The following is a 24,629-nucleotide window of genomic DNA, read 5'->3' as shown; positions in this document are numbered from 1 at the left end:
CGCCCAGGCTAGAGTGCAGTGGGATGATCATAGCTCACAGCAGCCTTGAACTAGGTTCAAGCGATCTGCCCAAACTGGGATTATAGGTGTGTGCCCCCACCCCTGCCACCCCTGGCTTAACTGTTTTTTTTTTGAGACGGAGTCTAGCTCTGTCACCCAGGCTGGAGTGTAGTGGTGCCATCTCAGCTCACCGCAACCTCCGCCTCCCAGGTTCAAGTGATTCTTCCTGCCTCAGCCTCACAAGTAGCTGGGACTACAGGTGTGTGCCACCATACCTGGCTAATTTTTGTATTTTTAGTAGAAACGGGGTTTCGCCATGTTGGTCAGGCTGGTCTCGAACTCCTGACCTCAGGTGATCCGCCTGCCTCGGCCTCCCAAAGTGTGGGATTATAGGCGTGAGCCACCGTGCCCGGCCTAAATTTTTTTTTTTTTTTTTTTGTAGACATAGGTCTCACTATATTGCCTAGGCAGGTCTCGAACTCCTGGGCTTAAAGGATCCTCCTGCCTCTGTCTCCTCCGTGCTGGGATTACACGCATGAGCCACCGCACCTGGCGATATTTTGCATTCTTTTTTTCATACGACGTGTTTGAAATCCAGTTTGTACAGTGTTCTACATTTATAGCACATTCCCACTGGGACTAGTCACATCTGAAGTGCTCAAAAGCCACTATGGCTAGGGCTAACGTATTCGACAACACAGTGCTAGAGGAGCCCGTCCCTGAGGACGCTGCAGTTTATAACATCACAGTTCCTCCTCTTTGGACTGCTGTTTTCCCCCAATGTATTAAGACTTGCAGAGTGTAAACAGGGCGCCGTGAGTGTGCAAAGCACACACACCTTCGCAGACGGTTCACTCTGAATACTTACCTTTCGGCTGTCCTACCTTCAACAGGTTTCCCGTGCAAAGGAGATCCGAGACAGCAGAAGGCAGGAGCTGGCGGGGCGGGGAGGAAGGGCGGCTCTGCCGTTTACTATCTGTGTGACGCTGAGCAAATTACACACGGTCTCTCTGACTCAGCTCCTTCCTGTCACAAATGGGGATATTTATAGTATTTCTCACTACGTAGGTCCTTATGCGCATTAAATGAGCTACTACACGGCATTCGGCACAGCGCCAGGCACACACTCAGTGTTCAATACGTGTAGGCGGTTAGCCCAGTAAACTGGTAGCCGGCCTGAGCAAGTCCCAGGAAAAGCCCAGAAACTGGAGACATTACAGCTCAGGTCGAGAACCACGGCCCGGGCCGTCCCGGACGCGGGCCCACCAAGCCTAGGGAAGCCGCTCGGCACCGCTTCGGCTTCTAGACTCCCTGGCCGGCTCTTTCCAGTCAAGGCTGCGGCTGGAGAGGACTGAGGGAGACCTAGGGAGAGGATTCCTCTTCTCCATCCACGGAGACAACTTGGATATGAACACCACGGATGTGAGGGGGTCCGCTGGAAGCAGGAGGGATGGACTCCTGGACTCTCCAGCTACCTGCGTGGTCCTCCCCGGTGTGAGGACACAAGACCGGTCCCGGGCCGGGCCCGCATCCAGCCCTACCGCTGGTGTCTGCGGTGAGGGCTCCATCAGCGGAAAGCGCTGGACAACCGAGGGGCAGGCAGGGCCGGGGGCGTGGTCAGCGCGGGCCCCGCCCCCCGGGCTCTAACCCCGAGCGGACGCGCCTGCCTGAAGCAGCCAATCGGGAAGCGCAGAGCAGGTTCAAACACAGACGGCGGGTGAACATGGCGTCCTCGACTTGGTCTGAGGCGTGATCGGCCTGCCTTCTGGTTGAAGATGTGGCGAGTGAAAAAACTGAGCCTCAGCCTGTCGCCTTCGCCCCAGACGGTGAGCGGGAGAGCTCTGGCGGAGAGAACTGGGCCGGGCTGCTGGCGCGGGGGCACCGGCCGTGTCGACTGTCCTAGAAAGTTGGGTCGAGCCCGGGGTTGGGGTCTTGTGGAGTCTTTGTTCGCCTTGCCGCTCCTGCGCGATTAGGGTGCGAGCCTACTCTTCTAATCGCATTTTGGGCTTCTTAGGGAGGGAGGAGGGGCGGGCTGGCAGAGCCCAGGCTTCCTCACACTCGCCCTCTTTCTTGGTTTCTTTCTCAGGGAAAACCAGCTATGAGAACTCCTCTCCGCGAACTTATCCTGCAGCCCGGTGCCGTCACCAACTCTGGAAAAATGCCCCCCGCTTGCTCCTCGCTGACCCCATCACTGTGCAAGCTGGGGCTGCAGGTGAGATTCGCCTGGACAGCTTCTCGACTGGGCTGTTTGCCCAGGGTGAGAGCTCAGGGGAACAGAGGGCCAGGGCTAGAATAATTAATAAGGATAATGAAGTTTTCTACGTCAGTGACATCCATTTACAGCTATTCAGGCCAACAGAGAGGTGCCCTAGGGTGGTTAAAGGAAATCCAGTGAGAACCTGAATCTCTGTTTGGCTGTTAGTTTTTATTACCTCCTCCTCCTCCCTTCGACCTTTATCAAACTATTGAGAAATCCTACCACCCTGATTAGTGCTCTTCCTCCAACATGGGGTCACTTATGGAAAGGTCAGTCAGCTGCAAGATTGAGGCAATATCCATTTACTCTAGGAGGTAGTCAGAACTCTCCTCGGATCAAGTTACACCACTGGAAGGTAGGGTACTTGGATCATCTTAGTTTAAACTAGCCCCTTGCAGAATTGCCCTCACTGATTTGTACTTTTGTTAAACGTCTTGAGAGACGTAGCCATGTAGAAACTGCATTTCAGTTGCTGTCAAAACTTGTCAAGGAAGCAGCTTGACTCCTGTATAAGATTCCTCCAAGAAAGGCTTTAGGACTAACTGCCTGGAAAAATCGTCTTCCTGAAGAAATTACTATCCTTTTCTTTCTGATAATAAGAACTATGTAGTTTACCATATTTTCCCTCTTGCTCTGCCTTCTAGAAAGCTCAAGGCCAAACTGGATCATCACATACAGCTACTGTTATAGCTGTATAAGAAGTTTTGCTTCCTCTTTTTTGACCATGACTTTGTTATTTCATTAATCGTATCTATCTATTCATTTTCATGCATATGAATTATTTTTGGAAGGAGATGGGATATCAATAAAATAGGTATGAGGAGGAAAAAAGAGCGTATAGACAGATGACATCCTGAGTAACAGAAGTATGATGATAGCAGTCTTTCTTGAAAGAGTTGCAAAATACCTACTGTCCGATAGAACTTTCTGGGATGAGGGAAATATTTGATAATCTGTGCTGTCCAGCATGGTAAGTACTAGTCACATGGTTATTGAGCACTTAAAACGTGGCTGAAGTGACTGACGAATTGAATTTTTTTGTTTTTGAGACGAAGTCTTACTCTGTCACCCAGGATGGAGTGCAGTGGCGCGATCTTGACTCACTGCAATCTCCGCCTCCAGGGCTCAAGCGATTCTCCTGCCTCAGGCTCCTGAGTAACTGGGATTACAGGTGCACGCCACCACACCTGGCTAATTTTTTGTATTTTTAGTAGAGACAGGGTTTCACAATGTTGGCCAGGCTGGTCTCAAACTCCTGACCTCAAGTGGTCCGCCTGCCTCGGCCTCCCAAAGTGCTGGGATTACGGGTGTGAGCCACTGTGCCTGGCCTGAAGAATTGAATATTTAATTTAATTTAATTTAATTAATTTTTTTTTGAGATGGAGTTTTGCTCTTGTTGCCTAGGTTGGAGTGCAATGGTGTGATCTCGGCTCACCGCAACCTCCGCCTCCCGGGTTCAAGTGATTCTCTTGTCTCAGCCTCCGACATGTGCCACCATGCCCAGCTAATTTTTGTATTTTCAGTAAAGATGGGTTTCTCCATGTTGGTCAGGCTGGTCTCGAACTCCTGACCTCAGGTGATCTGCCCGCCTCCGCCTTCCAAAGTGCTGGGAGCCACCGTGCCCGGCCTGAATTTTTAATTTTAATTTAAATAGCTACATGTGGCTAGTGGCTATCATATTAGACAGTACAGCTTAAGGTGGAAAATAAATAAGTACTAGGTGGAAATTAGCTGTATAGAGCTTATAGAATTTATGATTATTAATTAATTAATTAATTAATTTTGAGATGCAGTTTTGCTCTTGTTCCCTAGGCTGGAGTGCAATGGCACGATCTTGGCTCACTGCACCCTCTGCCTCCTGGGTTCAAGTGATCCTCCTGCCTCAGCCTCCCTAGTAGCTGGGATTATAGGCATGTGCCACCATGCCTGGCTAATTTTTGTATTTTTAGTAGAGACAGGGTTTCGCCATATTGGCCAAGCTTGTCTCGAATTCCTGACCTCAGGTGATCCACCCACCTCAGCCTCCCGAAGTGCTGGGATTACAGGCGTGAGCTATGGCGCCCAGCCTGAGCTTATAGAATTTAACCATAATTATTTAATCACAATGCCAGAACACTAGATTGAAATCAAATTCTCCTTCCCTCTTAACTGCTGGGCTTACTACCTCCAGATGCAGTCAGCTACACAATGAAAAGGGTTTTTCCCCAATAAAATAGCTATTATTTTTGTTTTGTAAAATTTTTTTTTTTTTGAGAGTCTCACTCTTGTCGCCCAGGCTGGAGTGCAGTGGCACAGTCTTGGCTCACTGCAACCTCTGCCTCCCAGGTTCAAGCAATTTTCCTGCCTCACCCTCCCAAGTAGCTGGGATTACAGGTGCGTGCCACCATGCCTGGCAAATTTTTTTTTTGAGACGGAGTCTCGCTCTGTCACCCAGGCTGGAGTGCAGTGGTGCCATCTTGGCTCACTGCAACCTCCGCCTCCCAGGTTAATGTGATTCTCTTGCCTCAGCCTCCTGAGTAGCTGGGATTACAGGCATGTGTCACTACGCCCAGGTAATTTTTGTATTTTTAGTAGAGACAGGGTTTCACCATGTTGGTCAGGCTGGTCTCGAACTCCTGACCTCATGATCTGCCCGCCTCAGCCTCCCAAAGTGCTGGGATTACGGGTGTGAGCCACCGCGCCTGGCCTAATTTTTTTTTTTTTTTTTTTTTTTGTGACAGGGTCTCACTCCTTCATCCAGGCTAGAGAGCAGTGGCATGATCTCGGCTCACTGCAACCTCCACTTCCTGGGTTCAAGCAGTTCTCCTGCTTCAGCCTCCCCAGTAGCTGGGATTACAGGCGCGTGCCACCATGCCTGGGTAATTTTTTGTATTTTTAGTAGAGGCGGGGTTTCACCATGTTGGCCAGGCCGGTCTCAAACTCTTGACCTCAAGTGATCCGCCCCCCTTGGCCTCCCAAAGTGCTAGGATTACAGGCGTGGGCCACTGCACCTGGCCTGTTTTGTAAATTTTTGATTATTAATAGATATTAATTGTTTGAAGCATTTGAATATATAAATGTATAAGGAAGAAATATTTCTGCTATCTTAGATAACTGTCATATTTGACAGTTCTTTCATGCATCTCTTTATGTGTGTCTATTTTGTATATATGCACACACACACACTCATCTTTATATTGTCTTTTTTTTTTTTGAGAAGGAGTCTCGTTGTATCGCCCAGATTGGAGTGCAGTGGCGCGATCTCGGCTCACTGCAACCTCTGCTTCCCAGGTTCAAGCGATTCTCCTGCCTCAGCCTCCCGAGTAGCTGGGACTACAGGTGCCCGCCACCATGCCCGGCTAATTTTTGTATTTTGAGTAGAGATGGGGTTTCACCATGTTGGCCCAGCTGGACTCGAACTCCTGACCTTGTGATCTGACCTCCTCAGCCTCCCAAAGTGCTGGGATTACAGGTATAAGCCACCACGCCCTGTCTTTTTTATTTTTTTTTTGAGACAGGGTCTTGCTCTGCTACTCAGGCTAGAGTGCAGTGGTGTGATCTTGGCTCACTGCAACCCTGAACTCCTGAGCTCTAGCAATCCTCCCACCTCAGCCTCCTGAATAGCTGGGACTACAGGTGTGAGCCACCATACCTTTTAATAATTTCAAAATTAAAGTAAGATACATGAAATTACAGTAAAACATTAACAGCATAACAAATTACTATAAAGTACACATCCATGTAACTAATACCCAAGTAGGACAGTGCCAGAATATCAGAAGCCCTTTTTAACCTAACCTTGGTTTTGTTTCATCCACTGATATAAATGAGAAATTTCATATGTTTGATTATTATTATTATTATTTTTTTGAGACGGAGTCTCGCTGTGTTGCCCAGGCTGGAGTGCAGTGGCGCGATCTTGGCTCACTGCAAGCTCCGCCTCCCGGGTTCATGCCATTCTGCCTCCGCCTCCCAAGTAGCTGGGACTACAGGTGCCCACCACCACAGCCAGCTAATTTTTTGTGTTTTTAGTAGAGACGGGGTTTCATAGTGTTAGCCAGGATGGTCTCGATCTCCTGACCTCGTGATTTGCCCGCCTCAGCCTCCCAAAGTGCTGGGATTACAGAGGTGAGCAACTGCGCCCGGTCTGTTTGATTATTTGTTTAATAAATAATTGGACTTTCTATCTAAAGCTTCCAGAATAGTTTTTTCTTCATTATAGCACAGAAATTTTATAATTATGTGTCTAGCATGTATCTTTTCTAGTCAGTCCTGCTTAGAAACTGGTGAGCCATTTTAATGTGCAAACTCAGGCGTTTCATTAAGGCAGTTTTCTTCTAATATTTGTTAATCAGCGCCTCATGTATATATGTTCTCTTCTGGAATTTCTTTTATTTAACTGTTAGGTTTTCTGGGTTTATGTTCTAATTCTCTTAGCTTTTCCTTCAGATTTACATTTCTTTATATTTTTATCTTTGCATTAAGATATTTCTTCCACTTGTCCAGGCCAGTAATTCTAATTTCAACTCTGATAATTTACTCTTTCAATTCATTTTACTGACATTTTTTATTTAAAATAATATTTATTATTTCTAAAAAGTCTTTGTGTGTGTATTTATGTTGTAGTTAAAGCTTAAGTACTCGTTTTTTTTGTTGTTGTTGTTGTTCAGATTATCATCTGTGTCTTCCAGCGGCTCTGTTTTGTTAGGGTCTACCTTTTCTTTTCTTTCTTTCTTTTTTTTTTTTTTGAGACAGGGTTTTGCTCTGTCACCCAGGCTGGAGTACAGTGGCGCGATCTTGGCTCACTGCAGCCTCTGCCCCCTGAGCTTAAGTGATCCTCCCACCTCAGCTTCCTGAGTAGCTGGGACTACAGGCACACATCAGCACCACCATGCCCGGCTAATGTTTGTATTTTTGGTAGAGATGAGGTTTGAACTCAAGCGATCCACCCGCTTGTGGCCTCCCAAATGCTGGGATTACAGGCATGAGCAGCTGTACCTGGCCTAAGGTCTGCCTTTACTAACTATCTTAGTGTTTATCCTTTCTCTGGCTACCAGATCCACTTAAGATCATTCATATTTTCTTTTGTTGTTCATTGAGTCTCAGGTCCAGCAATCGTGCAGTTGGTGGAAGATGCACTTGTCTTTCTCCCTGTGACCCAGCAGTAGGGAGGTTGTCAGTCCCTTGTCAGGGCATCAGGAGGAAGTCTCTCTGCTCTTTAGTCTCCTATGCTACAAAGTCTAGCGCTTTTCAAATCCCAAGGGCCAAGTTGGCTCAACCGTGTGTTCAGGATGCCCTTAGCTCTGTGGACTAGAAGACTAGGTCACTGGCACAGGTTAGTGTTGCCCTTTCTCCCTGGGCTTCATGGATCTCTGTGGTCCATGTGCTTTCTAACTCTGGTTCCCAAATTCTCATCTGTTTCAAGAGGGAGAAGATCTTTTTTTGTTGTTGTTTGTTTTTTTTCTTTTGAGACGGAGTCTCACTCTTGCCCAGGCTGGAGTGCAATGGCACAATCTCGGGTCACTGCACCCTCTGCCTCCCGGGTTTAAGCAATTCTCCTGCCTCAGCCTCCTGAGTAGCTGGGATTACAGGCATGCGCCACCACGCCCAGCTAATTTTGTATTTTTAGTAGAGATGGGGGTTTCACCATGTTGGTCAGGCTGATCTCAAACTCCTGACCTCAGGTGATCTGCCCGCCTCGGCCTCCCAAAGTGGTGGGATTACAGGCATGAGCCACTGCGCCCAGCCAAGAGGGAGAAGATCTTGTACCAACTCTAGATTCTGACAGAGCTTAAGCCTTCACTCACACCCTATGGACCCCTCCTACCTGTTTATCTAGAAGTGCATTAGAGTTCAGAATGGAGATGAGTGGGGTCACGTTCAAGCTACCATCTGCCCATGATATGGATCTATATTCTCAGCCTGTTTATAATGTAGGCTGGTTCACTTGGAAGGACCCAAAATGGCTTAGCAGCTTTTCTTTCCCTACTATTGGGTCTCTATATGAGCAACAAAGATTAGCCAAGTTCTTACCTAAGCAGAGGTAGTAAGAATTCTTTTCTTTTTTGAGTGCACTATCTTGCACCTGTAATTGTATGTCCGGAACTGAATTGACTGCCTTAGACAACTACTTTTTTTTTTTTAATTTTTTTTTCTTTTTTTTTTAATTTTTTTTATTTATTATTATTATACTTTAGGTTTTAGGGTACATGTGCGCAATGTGCAGGTTAGTTACATATGTATACATGTGCTATGCTGGTGCACTGCACCCACTAACTCGTCATCTAGCATTAGGTATATCTCTCAGTGCTATCCCTCCCCCCTCCCCCCACCCCACAACAGTCCCCAGAGTGTGATGATCCCCTTTCTGCGTCCATGTGTTCTCATTGTTCAATTCCCACCTATGAGTGAGAATATGTGGTGTTTGGTTTTTTGTTCTTGCGATAGTTTACTGAGAATGATGATTTCCAATTTCATCCATGTCCCTACAAAGGACATGAACTCATCATTTTTTATGGCTGCATAGTATTCCATGGTGTATATGTGCCACATTTTCTTAATCCAGTCTATCATTGTTGGACATTTGGGTTGGTTCCAAGTCTTTGCTATTGTGAATAATGCCGCAGTAAACATATGTGTGCATGTGTCTTTATAGCAGCATGATTTATAGTCCTTTGGGTATATACCCAGTAATGGGATGGCTGGGTCAAATGGAATTTCTAGTTCTAGATCTCTGAGTAATCGCCACACTGACTTCCACAAGGGTTGAACTAGTTTACAGTCCCACCAACAGTGTAAAAGTGTTCCTATTTCTCCACATCCTCTCCAGCACCTGTTGTTTCCTGACTTTTTAATGATTGCCATTCTAACTGGTGTGAGATGGTATCTCATGACAACTACCTTTGTTTCCTTTGGCAGGAAGGCAGCAACAACTCATCTCCAATGGATTTTGTAAATACCAAGAGGACAGATTTCCCTTCAGAACATTTCAGTCATTCCTCAAAGTGGCTAGAAGCTTGTCAGCATGAATCAGATGAGCAGCCTCTAGATCCAATTCCCCAAATTAGCTCTACTCCTAAAATGTCTGAGGAAGCAGTAGACCCACTGGACAACTATATGGTTAAAACCATCGTCCTTGTACCATCTCCACTGGGGCAGCAGCAAGACATGACATTTGAGGCCCATTTAGATACCATAGCAGAGACAAACAGCATATCTTTAAATGAACCTTTCAGAACAGACGATCTGGTGAGAGAGGAGGTGGCACCCTGCATGGGAGACAGGTTTTCAGAAGTTGCTGCTGTATCTGAGAAACCTGTCTTTCAGGAATCTCCGTCCCATCTCTTAGAGGAGTCTCCACCAAATCCCTGTTCTGAACAACTACATTGCTCCAAGGAAAGCCTGAGGGACAGTAGGACTGAGGCTGTGCCTGAGGACTTAGTACCTTCTGAAAGTAATGCCTTCTTGCCTTCCTCTGTTCTCTGGCTTTCCCCTTCAACTGCCTTGGCAGCAGATTTCCCTGCCAATCATGTGGACCCAGAGGAGGAAATTGTAGAGCATGGAGCTATGGAGGAAAGAGAAATGAGGTTTCCCACACACCCTAAGGAGTTTGAATCGGAAGATCAAGCACTTGTCTCAAATGTGGAAGATATTCTGTCCACGTGCCTGACACCAAATCTAGTAGAAATGGAATCCCAAGCAGCTCCAGGCCCAGCAGTAGAAGATGTTGGTAGGATTCTTGGCTCTGATACAGAGTCTTGGATGTCCCCACTGGCCTGGCTGGAAAAAGGTGTAGATACCTCCGTCATGCTGGAAAATCTCCGCCAAAGCTTATGCCTTCCCTCAGTGCTTCGGGATGCTGCAGTTGGCACTACCCCTTTCTCTACTTGCTCGGTGGGGACTTGGTTGACTCCTTCAGCACCACAGGAAAAGAGTACAAACACATCCCAGACAGGCCTGGTTGGCACCAAGGACAGTACTTCTGAGACAGAGCAGCTCCTGTGTGGGTAAGTGCCCCTATGTCCTTGTGCCTCGTGAGTTCCATTACCCTGGACCTTCCCCTCCCATCCCTTCCCCACCCTTTCTTTTCATCATGTTCTTCTCTTTCTGCAGCAGCTGGCCTCCAGATCTGACCGCCTTGTCTCGACATGACTTGGAAGATAACCTGCTGAGCTCTCTTGTCATTCTGGAGGTTCTCTCCCGCCAGCTTCGGGACTGGAAGAGCCAGCTGGCTGTCCCTCACCCAGAAACCCAGGACAGTAGCACACAGACTGACACATCTCACAGTGGGGTAAGAAGGTTCCTCTCAAAGCTTGAAGGATCCCAGTGGGCTCTCTTCCTTGGAATTTAAGCTGAGAAGCTGCCAGAGGGCAAAGGGGACTCCTATCACAGGCTTATACTTAGAACATTTGTAAAAGCTGAGAATCTGGGCAGGCACAATGGCTGATGCCTGTAATCCCACTGCTTTGGGAGGCCAAGGCGGGAGGACTGCTTGAGGCCAGGCATTTGAAACCAGCTTGGGCAACATAGCGAGATCCCATCCCTACAAAAGATTTTTAAAAAATCAGCTGGATATGGTTTTGCATGCCTCACTACTCAGGAGGCTGAGGCAGGAGGATTGTTTGAGCCCAGGAGGCTAAGGCTGCAGTGAGCTATGATCATGGGTAAGACAGTGAAACCCTGTCTCTTAAAACAAAAAAGCTGAGGATCTGGAAAATTCCCTTAGAGCTGTGGGTAGTCACTATACCCCTGGGGTACATCAAAACTTTCCAAAGGAGTGCAAGCAAGGAAACTTTTAAAGGAATTGGTTTTTAGATCATCATCTTCCACATGTATTCTTTTTCTTCGTTTTCTGCATTGGTAGACTATATTTAATATTTTAAGAAAAATTATGAATAAGCCTAAAACATTTTTTAAAATAATTTTTAATTTTTGTGGTTACAGAGTAGATAAATATATTCATGGAGTCCATGAGATGTTTTGATATAGGCATGTGATGGTCAATAATCACATCATGGAAAATGGAAAACGGAGTATCTGTATCTGTCCCCTCAAGCATTTATCCTTTGTGTTACAATGTTATAAGCAATCCAATTATACTCTTTTAGTTTTTTTTTTTTTTTTTGAGACGGAGTCTCACTCTGTCACCCAGGCTGGAGTGCAATGGCGTGGTCTCAGCTCACTGCAACCTCCGCCTCCTGGTTCAAGCAATTCTCCTGCCTCAGCCTCCTGAGTAGCTGGCACTACAGGTGCATGCCACCCCACCCGGCTAATTTTTGTATTTTTAGTAGAGACAGGGTTTCACTATGTTGGCCAGGCTGGTCTCGAGCTCCTGACCTCATGATCCACCTGCCTCAGCCTCCCAAAGTGCTGGGATTACAGGTGTGAGCCACTGCGCCCGGCCCCTATTGTTTATGTGAAGAAGATTTCTCAGTGTTTACATCTGTCAGAATGGAAAGGAGTTAGCTGGCATGGTGGCTAACCCCTGTAATCTCAATACTTTGGGAGGGTGAGGTGGGAGGATCGCTTGAGCTCAGGAGTTCAAGACCAGCCTGAGAAATGTGATGAAACGTCATCTCTACAAAAAAATACAAAAATTAGCTGGGTGCGGTGGTGTGTGCCTGTAGTCCCAGCTACTCGGAAGGTTGAGGTGGAGGATCACTTGAGGCCAGGAGTTCAAGGCTGCAGTGAACTGAGATCTTGCCACTGCACTCCAGCCTGGGCAACAGAGCCAGACCCTGCCTTAAAAAACAAAGAGTCATGAATTGTTGCTGAACCATTTCTTATTGCTGGAATTATAGTAATCCACAGATATATGAACTAATAAGGGGAAGGAAGCTCCATCGATTTCATTAATAGGTGATTCCCAATTAAATTTTGCTGAGCGTGTTTATTTTATTAGAAATTATATTACAGTGACTAATATACAACTGATTAAAAGATTTCTCTATCCAAAAGAAAGCTTTTTCACTTTAAAGCCTTCTGGTCAAAGGAATTTAAAGGAAATTTTAATTTAAATTTAGATGAACTTTTGTTGTTGTTGCAGAGATGAAGGTTAATAACAGATTTTATTTTTATTTTTTGAGATAGTGTCTCGGTCTGTCACCCAGGCTAGATAGTACCATGTTGCAATCAGGGCTCACTGAAGCCTCAGCTTTCTTGGCTCAGGTGATCCTCCCACCTCAGCCTCCTGGGTAGCTAGGACTGTAGGTGTACGCCACCACACCTACCTAATTTTTTGGTATTTTTAGTAGAGATGGGGTTTTGCTGTGTTGGCCAGGCTGTTCTCAAACCCCTGGGCCCAAGTGATCTGCTAGCCTTTGCCTCCCAAAGCACTGGGATTACAGGTGTGAGCCACTGTGCCCAGCTAATAACAGACTTTAAAGCATACAAATATATTACATTAGGATGAAATTCTGAGAAAAATAAAAAATATATGTTCAAAGAGAAAAAGGGACGACATAATAAAATTTCTGACTGCTAAGAAGAGCTTTTTCTTGTATTTTTAAAAGATAACAACTAGGTATCTCATCATTTTGGTGTATGTAGTATTTATGCCACTGGATATATTTAAGAGTGATCTAATAATTTTATTTTAGGCTGGGCTCGGTGGCTCACACCTGTAATCCCAACACTTTGGGAGGCCGAGGCGGGCGGATCACCTGAGGTCAGGAGTTCAAGACCAGCCTGGCTAGCATGGCGAAACCCCTTCTCTACTAAAAATACAAAAATTAGCCGGGTGTGGTGGAGGGCACCTGTAATTCCAACTACTTGGGAGGCTGAGGCATGAGAATCGCTTGAACCCGGGAGGCAGAGGTTGCAGTGAGCCGAGATCGCGCCACTGCAGTCCAGCCTGGGGGATAGAGTAAGACTCTGTCTGAAAAAAAAAAAAATTATTTTAAATTGTCAATATTGGTAATATGCTGGACATTACAGCCTTTGCAACAATTTAAACTTAAGGGTACTTAGTTTTTGCGGGAAATATTAGAGGAAAGTAGCTAAAAGACCACTGGTGGCCCAACGTGGTGGCTCACGCTTATAATCCCAGCACTGTGGAAGGCTGAGGCCAGCAGATCACTTGAGGCCAGGAGTTTGAGACCAGCCTGGCTAACATAGTGAAACCCCTTCTCTATAAAAAATACAAAAGTTAGCTGGATATGGTAGTGCACTCCTGTAATCCCAGCTACTTGGGTGGCTGAGGCATGAGAATCGCTTGAACCCAGGAGGCAGAGGTTGTAGTGAGCTGAGATCGCGCCAGTGTACTCCAGCCTGGGCAACAGAGTGAGGCTGTCTCAAACAACAACAACAACAACAATGTTCTAGAGGATTCTGTCACAACACAGGCCTAGGAAGGAAGGGAATGGTGGCAGGTGAAGGAATTGATAGCACCTCACCATTGTGGCTGTTGAGATAATAGGTGGCTGCTGCTAAGAAGAGATGGTCCCAAATGTGCAGAGACCTCCTTTGAGTTGAAAATATCCTCAAAGTAATGACCTTACCATTTGCTAAAAATCCTGGAAACCATAAGCTCTGTGTTCCTCCAGCTGTTCAGTTTCCCTCCTGTTTTCTTATCTTTGTGTCCTTTCCTCTTGTTCTTGACCTTGTTTCCCATCCCTGAATCTGCCATGCATCCTCTTCCCCTGAAGCTTGCCAGGTCCCTTTGTAGGCCACTGAAGCAGAACCAAAGAGGGGAAATGACATACCTTTAGCCATTCTCCATCAGCATGCCATGTTCTTGCTGCCTGGCTGCCTCCTTCACATTAATCTCATCACCTGCCTGACTGTCCAGCTGAGCACTATGTGAGCCCTATCCAAGCTCATGTGCTACTCTGTGCCTTATTTCATGATGCAGCAGTGAATGATAACTGCTTTGCTGGGGAAGGGAGCCATGAACTCCAAGAAATCAGCAGTGCTGCTCCAGTAGTAATTTTTCCCCCAGATGATGGCTGCCTTGCCTCAGTAATGAAGACTCTCACTTTTCTCTTAGAACTTGTCTTCTGGGGTTCTACTGCCTTTGAGATCATACCTACTTACTCTAGGCATACTATGAGTTTTATCTATCCGACCCAGGATAATGAGCAGACAATTAAGAAAGTAAAAATGATGAATAAATACCTAAGAAGGTTAGCATTATTGGCAATAAAAAATGCAAATTGAACAGTGAGATGCCATTTTCTTGTGACTCAGTAGCAAACAATAAAATAGGTAATGCTGGTAAGCATACTCTGTTTATCTGTAGGATATAAATTGGTTCATCCTTTTTTGTTTTGTTTTTTTTTTTGAGATAGGGTCTCGCTCTGTTACCCATACTGGAGTGCAGTGGCACGAACATGGCTCACTGCAGCCTCCACCTCCTGGGCTCAAGGGATCCTCCCACCTCAATCCAGCTGAGTAGCTGGGAATATAGGCATGTGCCACCATGCCTGGCTAATGAAAAAAAATTTTTTTTTTTGAGACGGCGTTTCACTCTTGTTGCCCAGGCTGGAGTGCAATGGCGTGATCTTGGCTCACTGCAGCCTCACCTCCTGGGTTCAAGCGATTCTCCTGCCTCAGCCTCCGGAGTAGCTGGGATTACAGGCACGTGCCACCACGCCTGGCTAATTTTGTAGTTTTAGTAGACATGGGGTTTCTCCACGTTGGTCAGGCTGGTCTCGAACTCCCGACCTGAGGTGATCCGCCCGCCTCGGCCTCCCAAAGTGCTGGGATTACAGGCGTGCACCACCGCGCCCAGCCTTTTTTTTTTTTTTTTTTAGAGATGGGGTTTCACTGTGTTGCCCAGGCTGGTCTTGAACTCCTGGACCCAAGTGATCCTCCTGCCTCAGCCTCTGAAGGTGCTGGGATTACAGGCATGAGTCACTGTGCCTGGCTAAACAAAGAAATTTTTTACCTACCTGTGGATTTTTCTTTCTGACTTGGCTTCATTGAATTGAGAACTTTGCTTCTGCTTTTAATAGGAAAGGTGGTTGAGTGTGGCAGGAGCACTTTGGAAGTCCGAGGCAGGAGGACTGTTTGAGGCCAGGAGTTTGAGACCAGCCTGGGCAACATAGCAAGACCTCATCTCTACAGAAGATAAAAAATAAATAAAATAGGAAAGGCTCCTGTAACTCACTGGGTGGGAGGAAGAATGAGGTGCTGGTGGTACATGTTGCCTACTCAAAAGGAACAACTTGGCTGGTCATGGTGGCTCACCCCTGTAATCCCAGCACTTTGGGAGGCCGAGGTCGGTGGATCACTTGAGGCCAGGAGTTCAAGAACAGCCTGGCCAACATGGTGAAACCCCGACTCTACTAAAAATATACAAATTAGCTGGGTGTGGTAGTGCATGCCTGTAATCCCAGCTACTTGGGAGGCTGAGGCATGAGAATTGCTTGAACCTGGGAGGTGGAGGTTGCAGTGAGCCGAGATTGTGCCACTGCACTCCAGTCTGGATGATAGAGCAAGACTCTGTTTCAAAAACAAACAAAACAAGGAACAACTCTGTTTTTCTGGCTAGATAACTAATAAACTTCAGCATCTTAAGGAGAGCCATGAGATGGGACAGGCCCTACAGCAGGCCAGAAATGTCATGGTAAGTGTTGATACACCACCACTGGGTCTCCTGTGAAGATCAAGAATGGAGAATCCTGGGTGGTTAGTAGATGGTGATACTAAGCCGTGGTGGTGAAGGGAGGTTTTCAAACCTTTGTAAAGTACGTCTCCTTATGCGGAGCTTGGAATTGGGGTTAGCGGTTTTCTTCCCCAGTGCCCCTGTTTCCTGCTTAGTGACTTTATTTGACTTTTGACTATATTTAATCTCACCTACCCATTTTTTTCTCTACAGCAATCATGGGTGCTTGTCTCCAAAGAGCTGATATCCTTGCTTCACCTATCCCTGTTGCATTTAGAAGAAGATAAGACTACTGTGAGTCAGGAGGTAAGCAGCATGAAGATGGAGGTGGAGGCCTGTGGTGGGACTAAAAGCCATAAAGAGGAACCAGACACATCAACTGATTCTTATCATATAGTCTCGGCGTGCAGAAACCTTGGTCTCTTGCTGTTTTGATTTGCTGAAGAAATTGAGGGCAAAGCTCCAGAGCCTCAAAGCAGAAAGGGAGGAGGCAAGGCACAGAGAGGAAATGGCTCTCAGAGGCAAGGATGCGGTAAGGTGCCAGGCATTTGTTCTTGGATGTGGGAGGTTTCCACCTCAAGGTTCCTGCAGGAGCACAAATGCACTTTAGACACAGATGGGTGGCCTAAGAACTGCCTGCCCTGGGCAGTAAAGAACTGATCTATTGAGGTGTCAGATGGTTACAGCTTTTTGTGCTGGCTCCCCTGTTGCCCACTATGTCCTTGCAACCTCTTCCCTCAATAGGCAGAGATAGTGCTGGAGGCTTTCTGTGCACACGCCAGCCAGCGCATCAGCCAGCTGGAACAGGACCTAGCATCCATGCGGGAATTCAGAGGCCTTCTGAAGGACACCCAGACCCAACTGGTAATTTAACGGCATTTTCTTTCCTGGGGTCTGTGCTGACAGACGGGGAGGGTGGTTGCATACTCCCACTTTGCTGTATCCAAAGGGAAGGGGCTCCCGCCTGGGCAATCTTTCTTTTGTAGGTAGGGCTTCATGCCAAGCAAGAAGAGCTGGTTCAGCAGACAGTGAGTCTTACTTCTACCTTGCAACAAGACTGGAGGTCCATGCAACTGGATGTGAGTATTTGGGGCCATCATAACTAATTCCTTACTCACATCAGGTCCTGTTAGGAGCTTTGCCTCAAGTGTGCTCTACTGACCTGCTTGCTTCCCCTGGTAGTATACAACATGGACAGCTTTGCTGAGTCGGTCTCGACAACTCACAGAGAAACTCACAGTCAAGAGCCAACAGGCCCTGCAGGAACGTGATGCGGCAATTGAGGAAAAGCAGGAGGTACAAACCAAAAGTGGGGACTACTTAGGCTTGGTTTCCTTCCTAATGTGTGATACCATTAGCCTCTTACCCTGGATCTGTTTTCTTTTCACCCTGTGGGTTTGGAGGCCAGCCAGTAAGGTCCCTTAGCTGTAAGATGGCCTTAAGCCCAGTTTTTTCCTTTGCCCTTCAGCATCTTTACTTCAGCAACTTTTCTCCTGTCTCTACTTTTTCCTGAGGATCAACCTTATTTTCTGCAATGTTGATGCCCAGGAGCAAGGTAGTTTTCTGTCTTGTCCAGAAAGAGAAGCTGGACCAAGTCCTGGGATTATTGATTCAGGAGGAACTATAGGAGGAAAACCATCTTTTCTTCCTAGGTTTCTAGGGTGCTGGAACAAGTTTCTGCCCAGTTAGAGGAGTGCAAAGGCCAAACAGAACAACTGGAGTTGGAAAACAGTCGTCTAGCAACAGGTGTTTGTGTGTGTGTGTGTGTGTATGCACGCATGTAAGCATTTGAGCCCTGTTAAGGCTTGGAGTGTGGCACTAGAGCAAGGAAGTACTCAGGAGCACTTGCTTTGGAGCAGAAGTTTGGGGAGTTTCTAGCCTGGTGACCGCATGGTGTCATTAGGATACTTTTGTTCTAGATCTTCGGGCTCAGTTGCAGATTCTGGCCAACATGGACAGCCAGCTAAAAGAGCTACAGAGTCAGCATGCCCATTGTGCCCAGGACCTGGCTGTGAAGGATGAGTTACTCTGCCAGCTTACCCAGAGCAATGAGGAGCAGGCTGCTCAGTGAGTTCCTAACAGGGTACTGTGGCAGTAGGCATCCAGGATTTAGTACCAAATGGGATCTAATATGTGGTCTCTGGCAGATGGCAAAAGGAAGAGATGGCACTAAAACACATGCAGGCAGAACTGCAGCAGCAACAAGCTGTCCTGGCCAAAGAGGTGCGGGACCTGAAAGAGACCTTGGAGGTAAGGAATATGGCTTGGGCCAAGGGAGTTGGTAAGCCTCAGAAATGTGATTCTTGCCTGATAGTGTTGAGGTAAGGTTTGAGACTGTGAACTAAAAAAAGCCTCTGTACCCAGGGCACTAAAATTCTCCCTCCCTGTCTTGCTCCTTCTCTTTTCTTCCCAGTTTGCAGACCAGGAGAATCAGGTTGCTCACCTGGAGCTGGGTCAGGTTGAGTGTCAATTGAAAACCACACTGGAAGTGCTCCGGGAGCGCAGCTTGCAGTGTGAGAACCTCAAGGACACTGTAGAGAACCTAACGTAAGTTCTCTAACTTTCTGTACTTCCCCCTAAGTGCTTATTTTTTCTCAGGAACACTTCTAGAAGCCAAAATCTCCAAGAAGAGAACTGTGAGTGTTGAGCCTCTTGTTTCTCTCCTTTAATGCAGCTCTGTGGGGATTTGGGAGAGGCGTTCAGAGAAGGTAATTTGGTCTTTGGTCATCTTCCCTGTTCCTTATTTCAGGGCTAAACTGGCCAGCACCATAGCAGATAACCAGGAGCAAGACCTGGAGAAAACACAGCAGTACTCTCAAAAGCTAGGGGTGCTGACTGAGCAACTACAGAGCCTGACTCTCTTCCTACAGACAAAACTAAAGGAGAAGGTAGGATCCTGGGGTTCCTTCTCTTCTCTTCCAATTGTATCTTTATTTTACAGAATAGTCTTCCTAAAACATTACTCTTTTTCTAACTGTGACCTTATATGACTTTCAGTTACCTACAGGACCTCATTAGCCTGTTGCTCAAACCTTTCTTCCCCTATCTCCTACCTCCCTATTATGAACACTTTGCCCCAGCTAGACTGCCTGTATGCTACACACATGTCCCCATTTTTATCCCCAGAACCCAGACTCTGGCTGTTCCCATATTCATTCTCTTCTTTCTTCAAATTGGAAATGCCTTTTCTATTAAAATCCTCCCTTCCGACCTGGGCAACATGGTGAAAACCATCTCTACAAAAAAATACAGAAATTAACCCAGGTGTAGTGTTGTGCACCTGTAGTCCCAGCTATCTGGGAGGCTGAGGTGGGAGGATCACCTGAGCCTGGGAAGTTGAGGCTGCAGTGAGCCATGATCATACCTGGCTAATTTTTTTGTATCACTGCACTCCAAACTGGGTGAGAGTGAAACCCTTTCCCCCCCCAAAAAAAGAAATCTTCCCTGGTTTACCTTCTTTGAAATGTTCCCAAATCAAATCATGTGGACCCGGTGATCTTTTCTTCTGCCATATTTCTCATGAACTTACTCTCCTTTTGTATTTGTATTAATTTTCCTTGGATACCTGGTCTCTTCAACCAGACTATGTTTCAAGAAAGCAGAAATATAGCCTTCTTTGGCCTCCCTGCAGTGTGCACTAAACAATAAATGGTTGACATCATTCAGAATACAAAGGTAATTAGCTTATTCAGCAGATAAAGGCACAACAAATATCCTAAAATCTGGCAATTGCTTATGACCTGATCCTCTTCCCCAACTGGGTACCGAGCACAGGAAATGCCAACAAATCTACAGTTTAGCATGGAAGACAAACAGATGTAAATTTGTCATCTTGACTTATGATCATGGTAGAGGTCTGCATGGACCACTGTGAGAGATAGAGAGGGGAACACCACTTCAGCCTTCGAGAATTAGGATGCCTTCTCAAAGCAGCTGACCTTGGGTACAGTCTTGAGGTTTAGAAGTTTGTGGGGCAGGGGAGGGTATTTAGGAAGTCCCACTAGGCAGAGGGAATGGTGTATGAAAGTTTCATCTGACTACATATGAGAGTCGTACGTAGAAAGTCATGCACATAGTACATGATGTGTTCTTTTTTATAGTGTCTACCTTATAAAACCTGGGTTAGGTGCTGGGACTAGAGGATGAACAAGGCAAGATGCTGCTCATATGGAATGCATCAAGTCTGAGGAATGGGAAGCAGCTCTTCATGGCTGCAGCATGAGAGCTATGTGGGGCAAGGCAGGAGACAACACTGGAGAAGTAGGCAGGAGGCCAGATTTTGAAGGCTTGAAATAATGGCAGTTTTATAGGCGGTAGAAAGGAGAGGATGGAATGAATGGATTCAATAGATATTTAGGAAGCAGACGCAGTAGAACCAATTTGATGTAAGAGTAAGTCAGAAGAGTGAATGATGATCCTTAGATTGCTAGGAAAGAGGGCCCAGCAGGTCAGCTGTGTTAGTGTGTGGAGACTGCGGTTAGTGACACCTCCGGGTCATCTCTGTGCCCAGGGAGCACTTCACCTGTGTAGCAGGAGGGATAGCAATAGGAAGCACTTCAATTCCCCACAACTCAGACACCCAGACGGGAGGGCAGAGGACCAAAGCTGAAAGGAGTAGAGAGCCTGAGAGAGAGATGAGACTGAGGGGAGGTAGTGGTGACAGGCTAACTAGTCAGCGGGAGAGACCTAGACCAGGGGGGCAGAGAAGGTGGGAGAACTGGAGAGAGGATCTAGCTAGGAGGAGAGGGAGCAGGCTGAGAAGGAAATGCTCTGGGTAGGAGAGGCAGACTCCAAGGAAAAATCCAACAAGTAGAGGAGGATTTGGGATTGGAAAAGCTGAGGTCCAGGTGGGAGAGCTGAGGAGGGATAGAACAGAAGAAGTTGAGTCATGGGGTTTCAAGTATGCGGAAAGGAGCAAAGATGTTAGGAAAGGGTCGAAAGGGCACATCCTGGAGTCCCAGGTAGCAGGTCGAGGATGGCAGGGGAAGAGCCAAGGAGAAGAAGCAGAGATGTTGAGCGGCTCCCGCCTTGTCTGGCCTTACTTGTGCGCAGCCAGTTAGCAGCTGCAGCCACAAGCACAGCTACTTCAGAACTGAGGCCAGCAAGCTTTTCCTATAAATGGCCATATAATAAGTATTTTTGGCTTTTTGGGCCATATGGTCTCTGTCTCAACTACTCAATTCTGCCTTTGTAGTTCAAGAGCAGCCATAGATGATACGTAAATTAATGGGTCTGGCTGCGTTCCAATAAAACTTTATTTACAAAAATAGTTGGCAGGCTAGATTTGATCTGTAGGCTACAATTTGCTAGCCTTCCCTTTCCTTGCTCTAGAATAGTAAATAGGGGAGTAGGAACAGACTTCTGATAGGGTGGCACAGGGAAAATGGTGAACTCAGCTTCATACATACTAAGTTGACAGATTGACTGTGGAACCTTCTGGTAGATTCTTCACAGGCAGTTAGCCTTTGAGTCTGCAGACTGGGAAAAAATCCAGTTGAGAGAGGGATGAAGAGTCATTCATGTGGAAGGGAAGTTTGAAGTAGATGTTTTTGTGACGCTCCCAAGGCAAGGCCACCCTGGGAATGAATTAGAGTAAATTTAGGGCCAAGGACTTAACCCAGAGGATCCAGCAGTTAAGGAAGGACCTGTGAATAGAGAAGAAATAACCAGAAAGGTGTGGGGCCTGCCTTTAAAGGAGAGAGACTCATGTCCTGGACGCTAAGAAAAGGAAGTTTCTAAAAGAACAATGTGGTCATCAATATCAAATAGGTCAGGTAAAACAAGAGCTGAAATATATGCATTGCATTTGAAAGTAAGGCTGCCATGGGTGAACCAAATGACAAGAATTTAGGTGGAATGACAGGGGAGAAGCCTGAGTGTAGTGGGCTGGGGAGTCAATAGATGGTGAGAGTTATAAACAAGAAGTACAGGCTTCTTTTCTTTTCTTTCTTTCTTTTATTTTCTTTCTAGAAAAGGCAGTAGCTAAAAGGGGATTTAAGGTAAGAAGAAGGGTTTTGTTTTGTTTTGTTTAGGTTTGTTTTTAAAATACTGCTGTTTTTGTGGGAGAGGCTTAAGAATATAAACATGTTCAGAGAAAGGCACTAATGGAGAAGTTGAAGATAGAGAATTGAGATAATAGGTGGAACAGCATTTTGGAGGAGATGGCTGGGAGTTATCTGGAAGCCCAGGAGTTCACTAGACCTGAACAGCAGCTATTTTTTCTTCTTTGCCCTTAGACTGAACAAGAGACCCTTCTGCTGAGTACAGCCTGTGCTCCCACCCAGGAACACCCCCTGCCTAATGACAGCACCTTCCTGGGAAGCATCTTGACAGCAGTGGCAGATGAAGGTTAAAGGCCCTGGGATTTGGGGGTGGGAAAGTTGTGACGCTGCTCCTGACATCTTCAGCTGTTGAAGATGTCCACCAGCGGGCTTGTCTATCTTACCCTGGCTTCCATTATGGTAGACCCCTGCCTGGATCATCAGAGGGGCCCTCTCGCATTATTGGTTTTTCTCTTAGAACCAGAATCAACTCCTGTACCCTTGCTTGGAAGTGACAAGAGTGCTTTCACTCGAGTAGCATCAATGGTTTCCCTTCAGCCCGCAGGTTAGGAGGGGCTCCAGGGATCCTGCCTCATTTCTAGAAAACCTGGTGGTGATGAGTAAAGACGAAAGCAGTGAGAAGTGCTTTGCTCTAAAAACCTCAATTCTACTTGGGCTCATTTTATTTCTGCCTTCTGGGATCTGTAATGTTCCAGACATTCAAATCCTGTGGGTGGGGAACACGGATAAGAGTTGTGGAAATGATGGCTATATACTCCTTCCTTCCAGGGCTGGAAGGCTAGACCTCTATCTGGCACTTTCTCTTTCAGAGACCCCAGGCATGGAGGAGAGCCTGGCAGAAATGAGTATTATGACTATTGAGCTTCAGAGTCTTTGTTCCCTGCTACAAGAGTCTAAAGAAGAAGCCATCAGGACTCTACAGCGAAAAATGTGAGTGGGATGCAGTTTTGGTGACAGAGGGACAGTGAGACAGCCTCTTATGCCAAGGGTCCAACTGGCCCCTGAAAGGACAGGAATGTTGCTGTATTCTTCCTTCCTTCAGTTGTGAGCTGGAAGCTAGGCTGCAGGCCCAGGAAGAACAGCATCAGGAAGCCCAGAAGGCAAAGGAAGCAGACATAGAGAAGCTGAACCAGGCCTTGTGCTTGCGCTACAAGGTGAAGGAGGGACCTAGAAGTGGGGCGATGAAGAACTGGGGCAGCTCTGCTGGCCCACTGGGAGCCATTATCTCTCCAGGAATCTGGGTGGTGGGGATTTTCCAACCACTGCCCTAGTTTTGCCCTTCCTGGGGTCAGACATTTCACATATCAGCTATGGGCTGACCTATCTTCCCAGACCCACCCAGGAGAGAAGTCAGGAACTCTAGCAGAGCTCTCCCAGCACTGAAATGTGCCTTGCCTGGCTTGGCCCTGAGGGAAGAACTGGTGTGATAATCAATTGGTCCCATGTGGGCTAAGCATGGGTCAGGCACTCTCTCCTACCTCCTGGCAAGGGCTGTGAAGAGACCAGCTCTCCATGTGTCTTCTCACCTCCCTTTCCATCACAGAATGAAAAGGAGCTCCAGGAAGTGATACAGCAGCAGAATGAGAAGATCCTAGAACAGATAGACAAGAGTGGCGAGCTCATAGTATGTTCACCATCATGCCCAGGCCTTTGCCTTCTGTGTTACTGGTCAGCCAGGATCCCAAATATGAGAAATGGTTTACTTTTGTTCACCACATGTTGTCTATCCTTATGTCCTGTTGGACACCTCTCCATTCTCATTCCCAGAGCCTTAGAGAGGAGGTGACCCACCTTACCCGCTCACTTCGGCGTGCGGAGACAGAGACCAAAGTGCTCCAGGAGGCCCTGGCAGGCCAGCTGGACTCAAACTGCCAGCCTATGGCCACCAGTTGGATCCAGGAGAAAGTGTGGCTGTCTCAGGAGGTGACTCAGAGTTAACAGAGAAGCTGGACAGCAGGTGGGGACCCCAGGCTGTACCCCTGTTGATCTGGACATATTTCTAGGTGGACAAACTGAGAGTGATGTTCCTGGAGATGAAAAATGAGAAGGAAAAACTCATGATCAAGTTCCAGAGCCATGTAAGAATGTCCATGCCATTCCAGGGCCATTTCCTACCATCGTTAGCAAATGCCCCGCCATGTTTCCCCTGTCCTACCAAGCTTGCTCTTTTATGCATAGGACTTATAAAATCTGTTTGCTTTCTAGCGAAATATCCTAGAGGAGAACCTTCGGCGCTCTGACAAGGAGTTAGAAAAACTAGATGACATTGTTCAGCATATTTATAAGGTATAGGCAGGAGGGAGGTGATATCACTAATGCACCTGGTACAAGGCCTGGCCCAGGAGGTACTAATGAGCACAGCCCTGGTTCCCAGCCTGTGCTGAGAGCTGGGCCTGAATCACTATTGCAGGCTTCTCTGTGGTGTCTGTTTTCTCCCCTCTAATTCAGTGGCTGCCTCCTGGGGCTGGGAGCCCTGGGCCTTAGGTCTGTGGTCCTGAGCTGCGTTTTCTGCCTCTCTTCCCAGACCCTGCTCTCTATTCCAGAGGTGGTGAGGGGATGCAAAGAGCTACAGGGATTGCTGGAATTTCTAAGCTAAGAAACTGAAAGCCAGAATCTGCTTCACCCCTTTTTACCTGCGATACCCCCTTACCCCCATACCAAGACCAACTGGCATAGAGCCAACTGAGATAAATGCTATTTAAATAAAGTGTATTTAATGAATTTC

The 24,629-nt window shown here is 46.9% G+C and overlaps 1 protein-coding gene across 4 annotated transcripts; it reads left to right on the top strand.

Moving 5' to 3' along the window:
- Positions 1-1,016: 1,016 nt before the first annotated feature.
- SPAG5 (sperm associated antigen 5) lies at positions 1,017-24,629 on the top strand. 4 transcript variants are annotated; one of them, XM_054458685.2, is made up of 24 exons: positions 1,017-1,826; positions 2,087-2,212; positions 9,155-10,242; positions 10,352-10,526; positions 15,729-15,803; positions 16,056-16,148; positions 16,240-16,374; positions 16,587-16,706; positions 16,829-16,921; positions 17,025-17,138; positions 17,495-17,588; positions 17,762-17,909; positions 17,990-18,092; positions 18,256-18,389; positions 18,592-18,730; positions 22,079-22,190; positions 22,362-22,448; positions 22,714-22,834; positions 22,947-23,058; positions 23,448-23,528; positions 23,672-23,827; positions 23,908-23,982; positions 24,110-24,190; positions 24,429-24,629. In XM_054458685.2, the coding sequence occupies exons 1-24, from the start codon at positions 1,776-1,778 to the stop codon at positions 24,498-24,500; spliced, it is 3,585 nt and encodes a 1,194-aa protein (XP_054314660.1). In that variant the 5' UTR covers positions 1,017-1,775; the 3' UTR covers positions 24,501-24,629. The 4 variants fall into 4 exon arrangements, with proteins under 4 accessions (XP_054314660.1, XP_054314659.1, XP_063512142.1 ...); XM_054458684.2 differs by having other exon boundaries at positions 10,349-10,526; XM_063656072.1 differs by lacking the exon at positions 22,362-22,448 and having other exon boundaries at positions 10,349-10,526.

The sequence above is a fragment of the Pongo pygmaeus genome, chromosome 19 (assembly GCF_028885625.2).
Source record: "Pongo pygmaeus isolate AG05252 chromosome 19, NHGRI_mPonPyg2-v2.0_pri, whole genome shotgun sequence".
NCBI lineage: Eukaryota > Metazoa > Chordata > Mammalia > Primates > Hominidae > Pongo > Pongo pygmaeus.
The sequence above is the reverse complement of the archived record's forward strand: the minus strand, read 5'-3'. Positions and strand labels throughout refer to the sequence as shown.

Bases quoted from the DNA above. Each gene is read 5' to 3' on its own strand.
- SPAG5 (XM_054458684.2), top strand. From the start codon at position 1,776: ATGTGGCGAGTGAAAAAACTGAGCCTCAGCCTGTCGCCTTCGCCCCAG. The intron at 15,804-16,055 runs GTAAGTGTTGAT...TTTTCTCTACAG, and splicing joins AGCAGGCCAGAAATGTCATG to CAATCATGGGTGCTTGTCTC. The intron at 23,828-23,907 runs GTGACTCAGAGT...ACATATTTCTAG, and splicing joins AAGTGTGGCTGTCTCAGGAG to GTGGACAAACTGAGAGTGAT.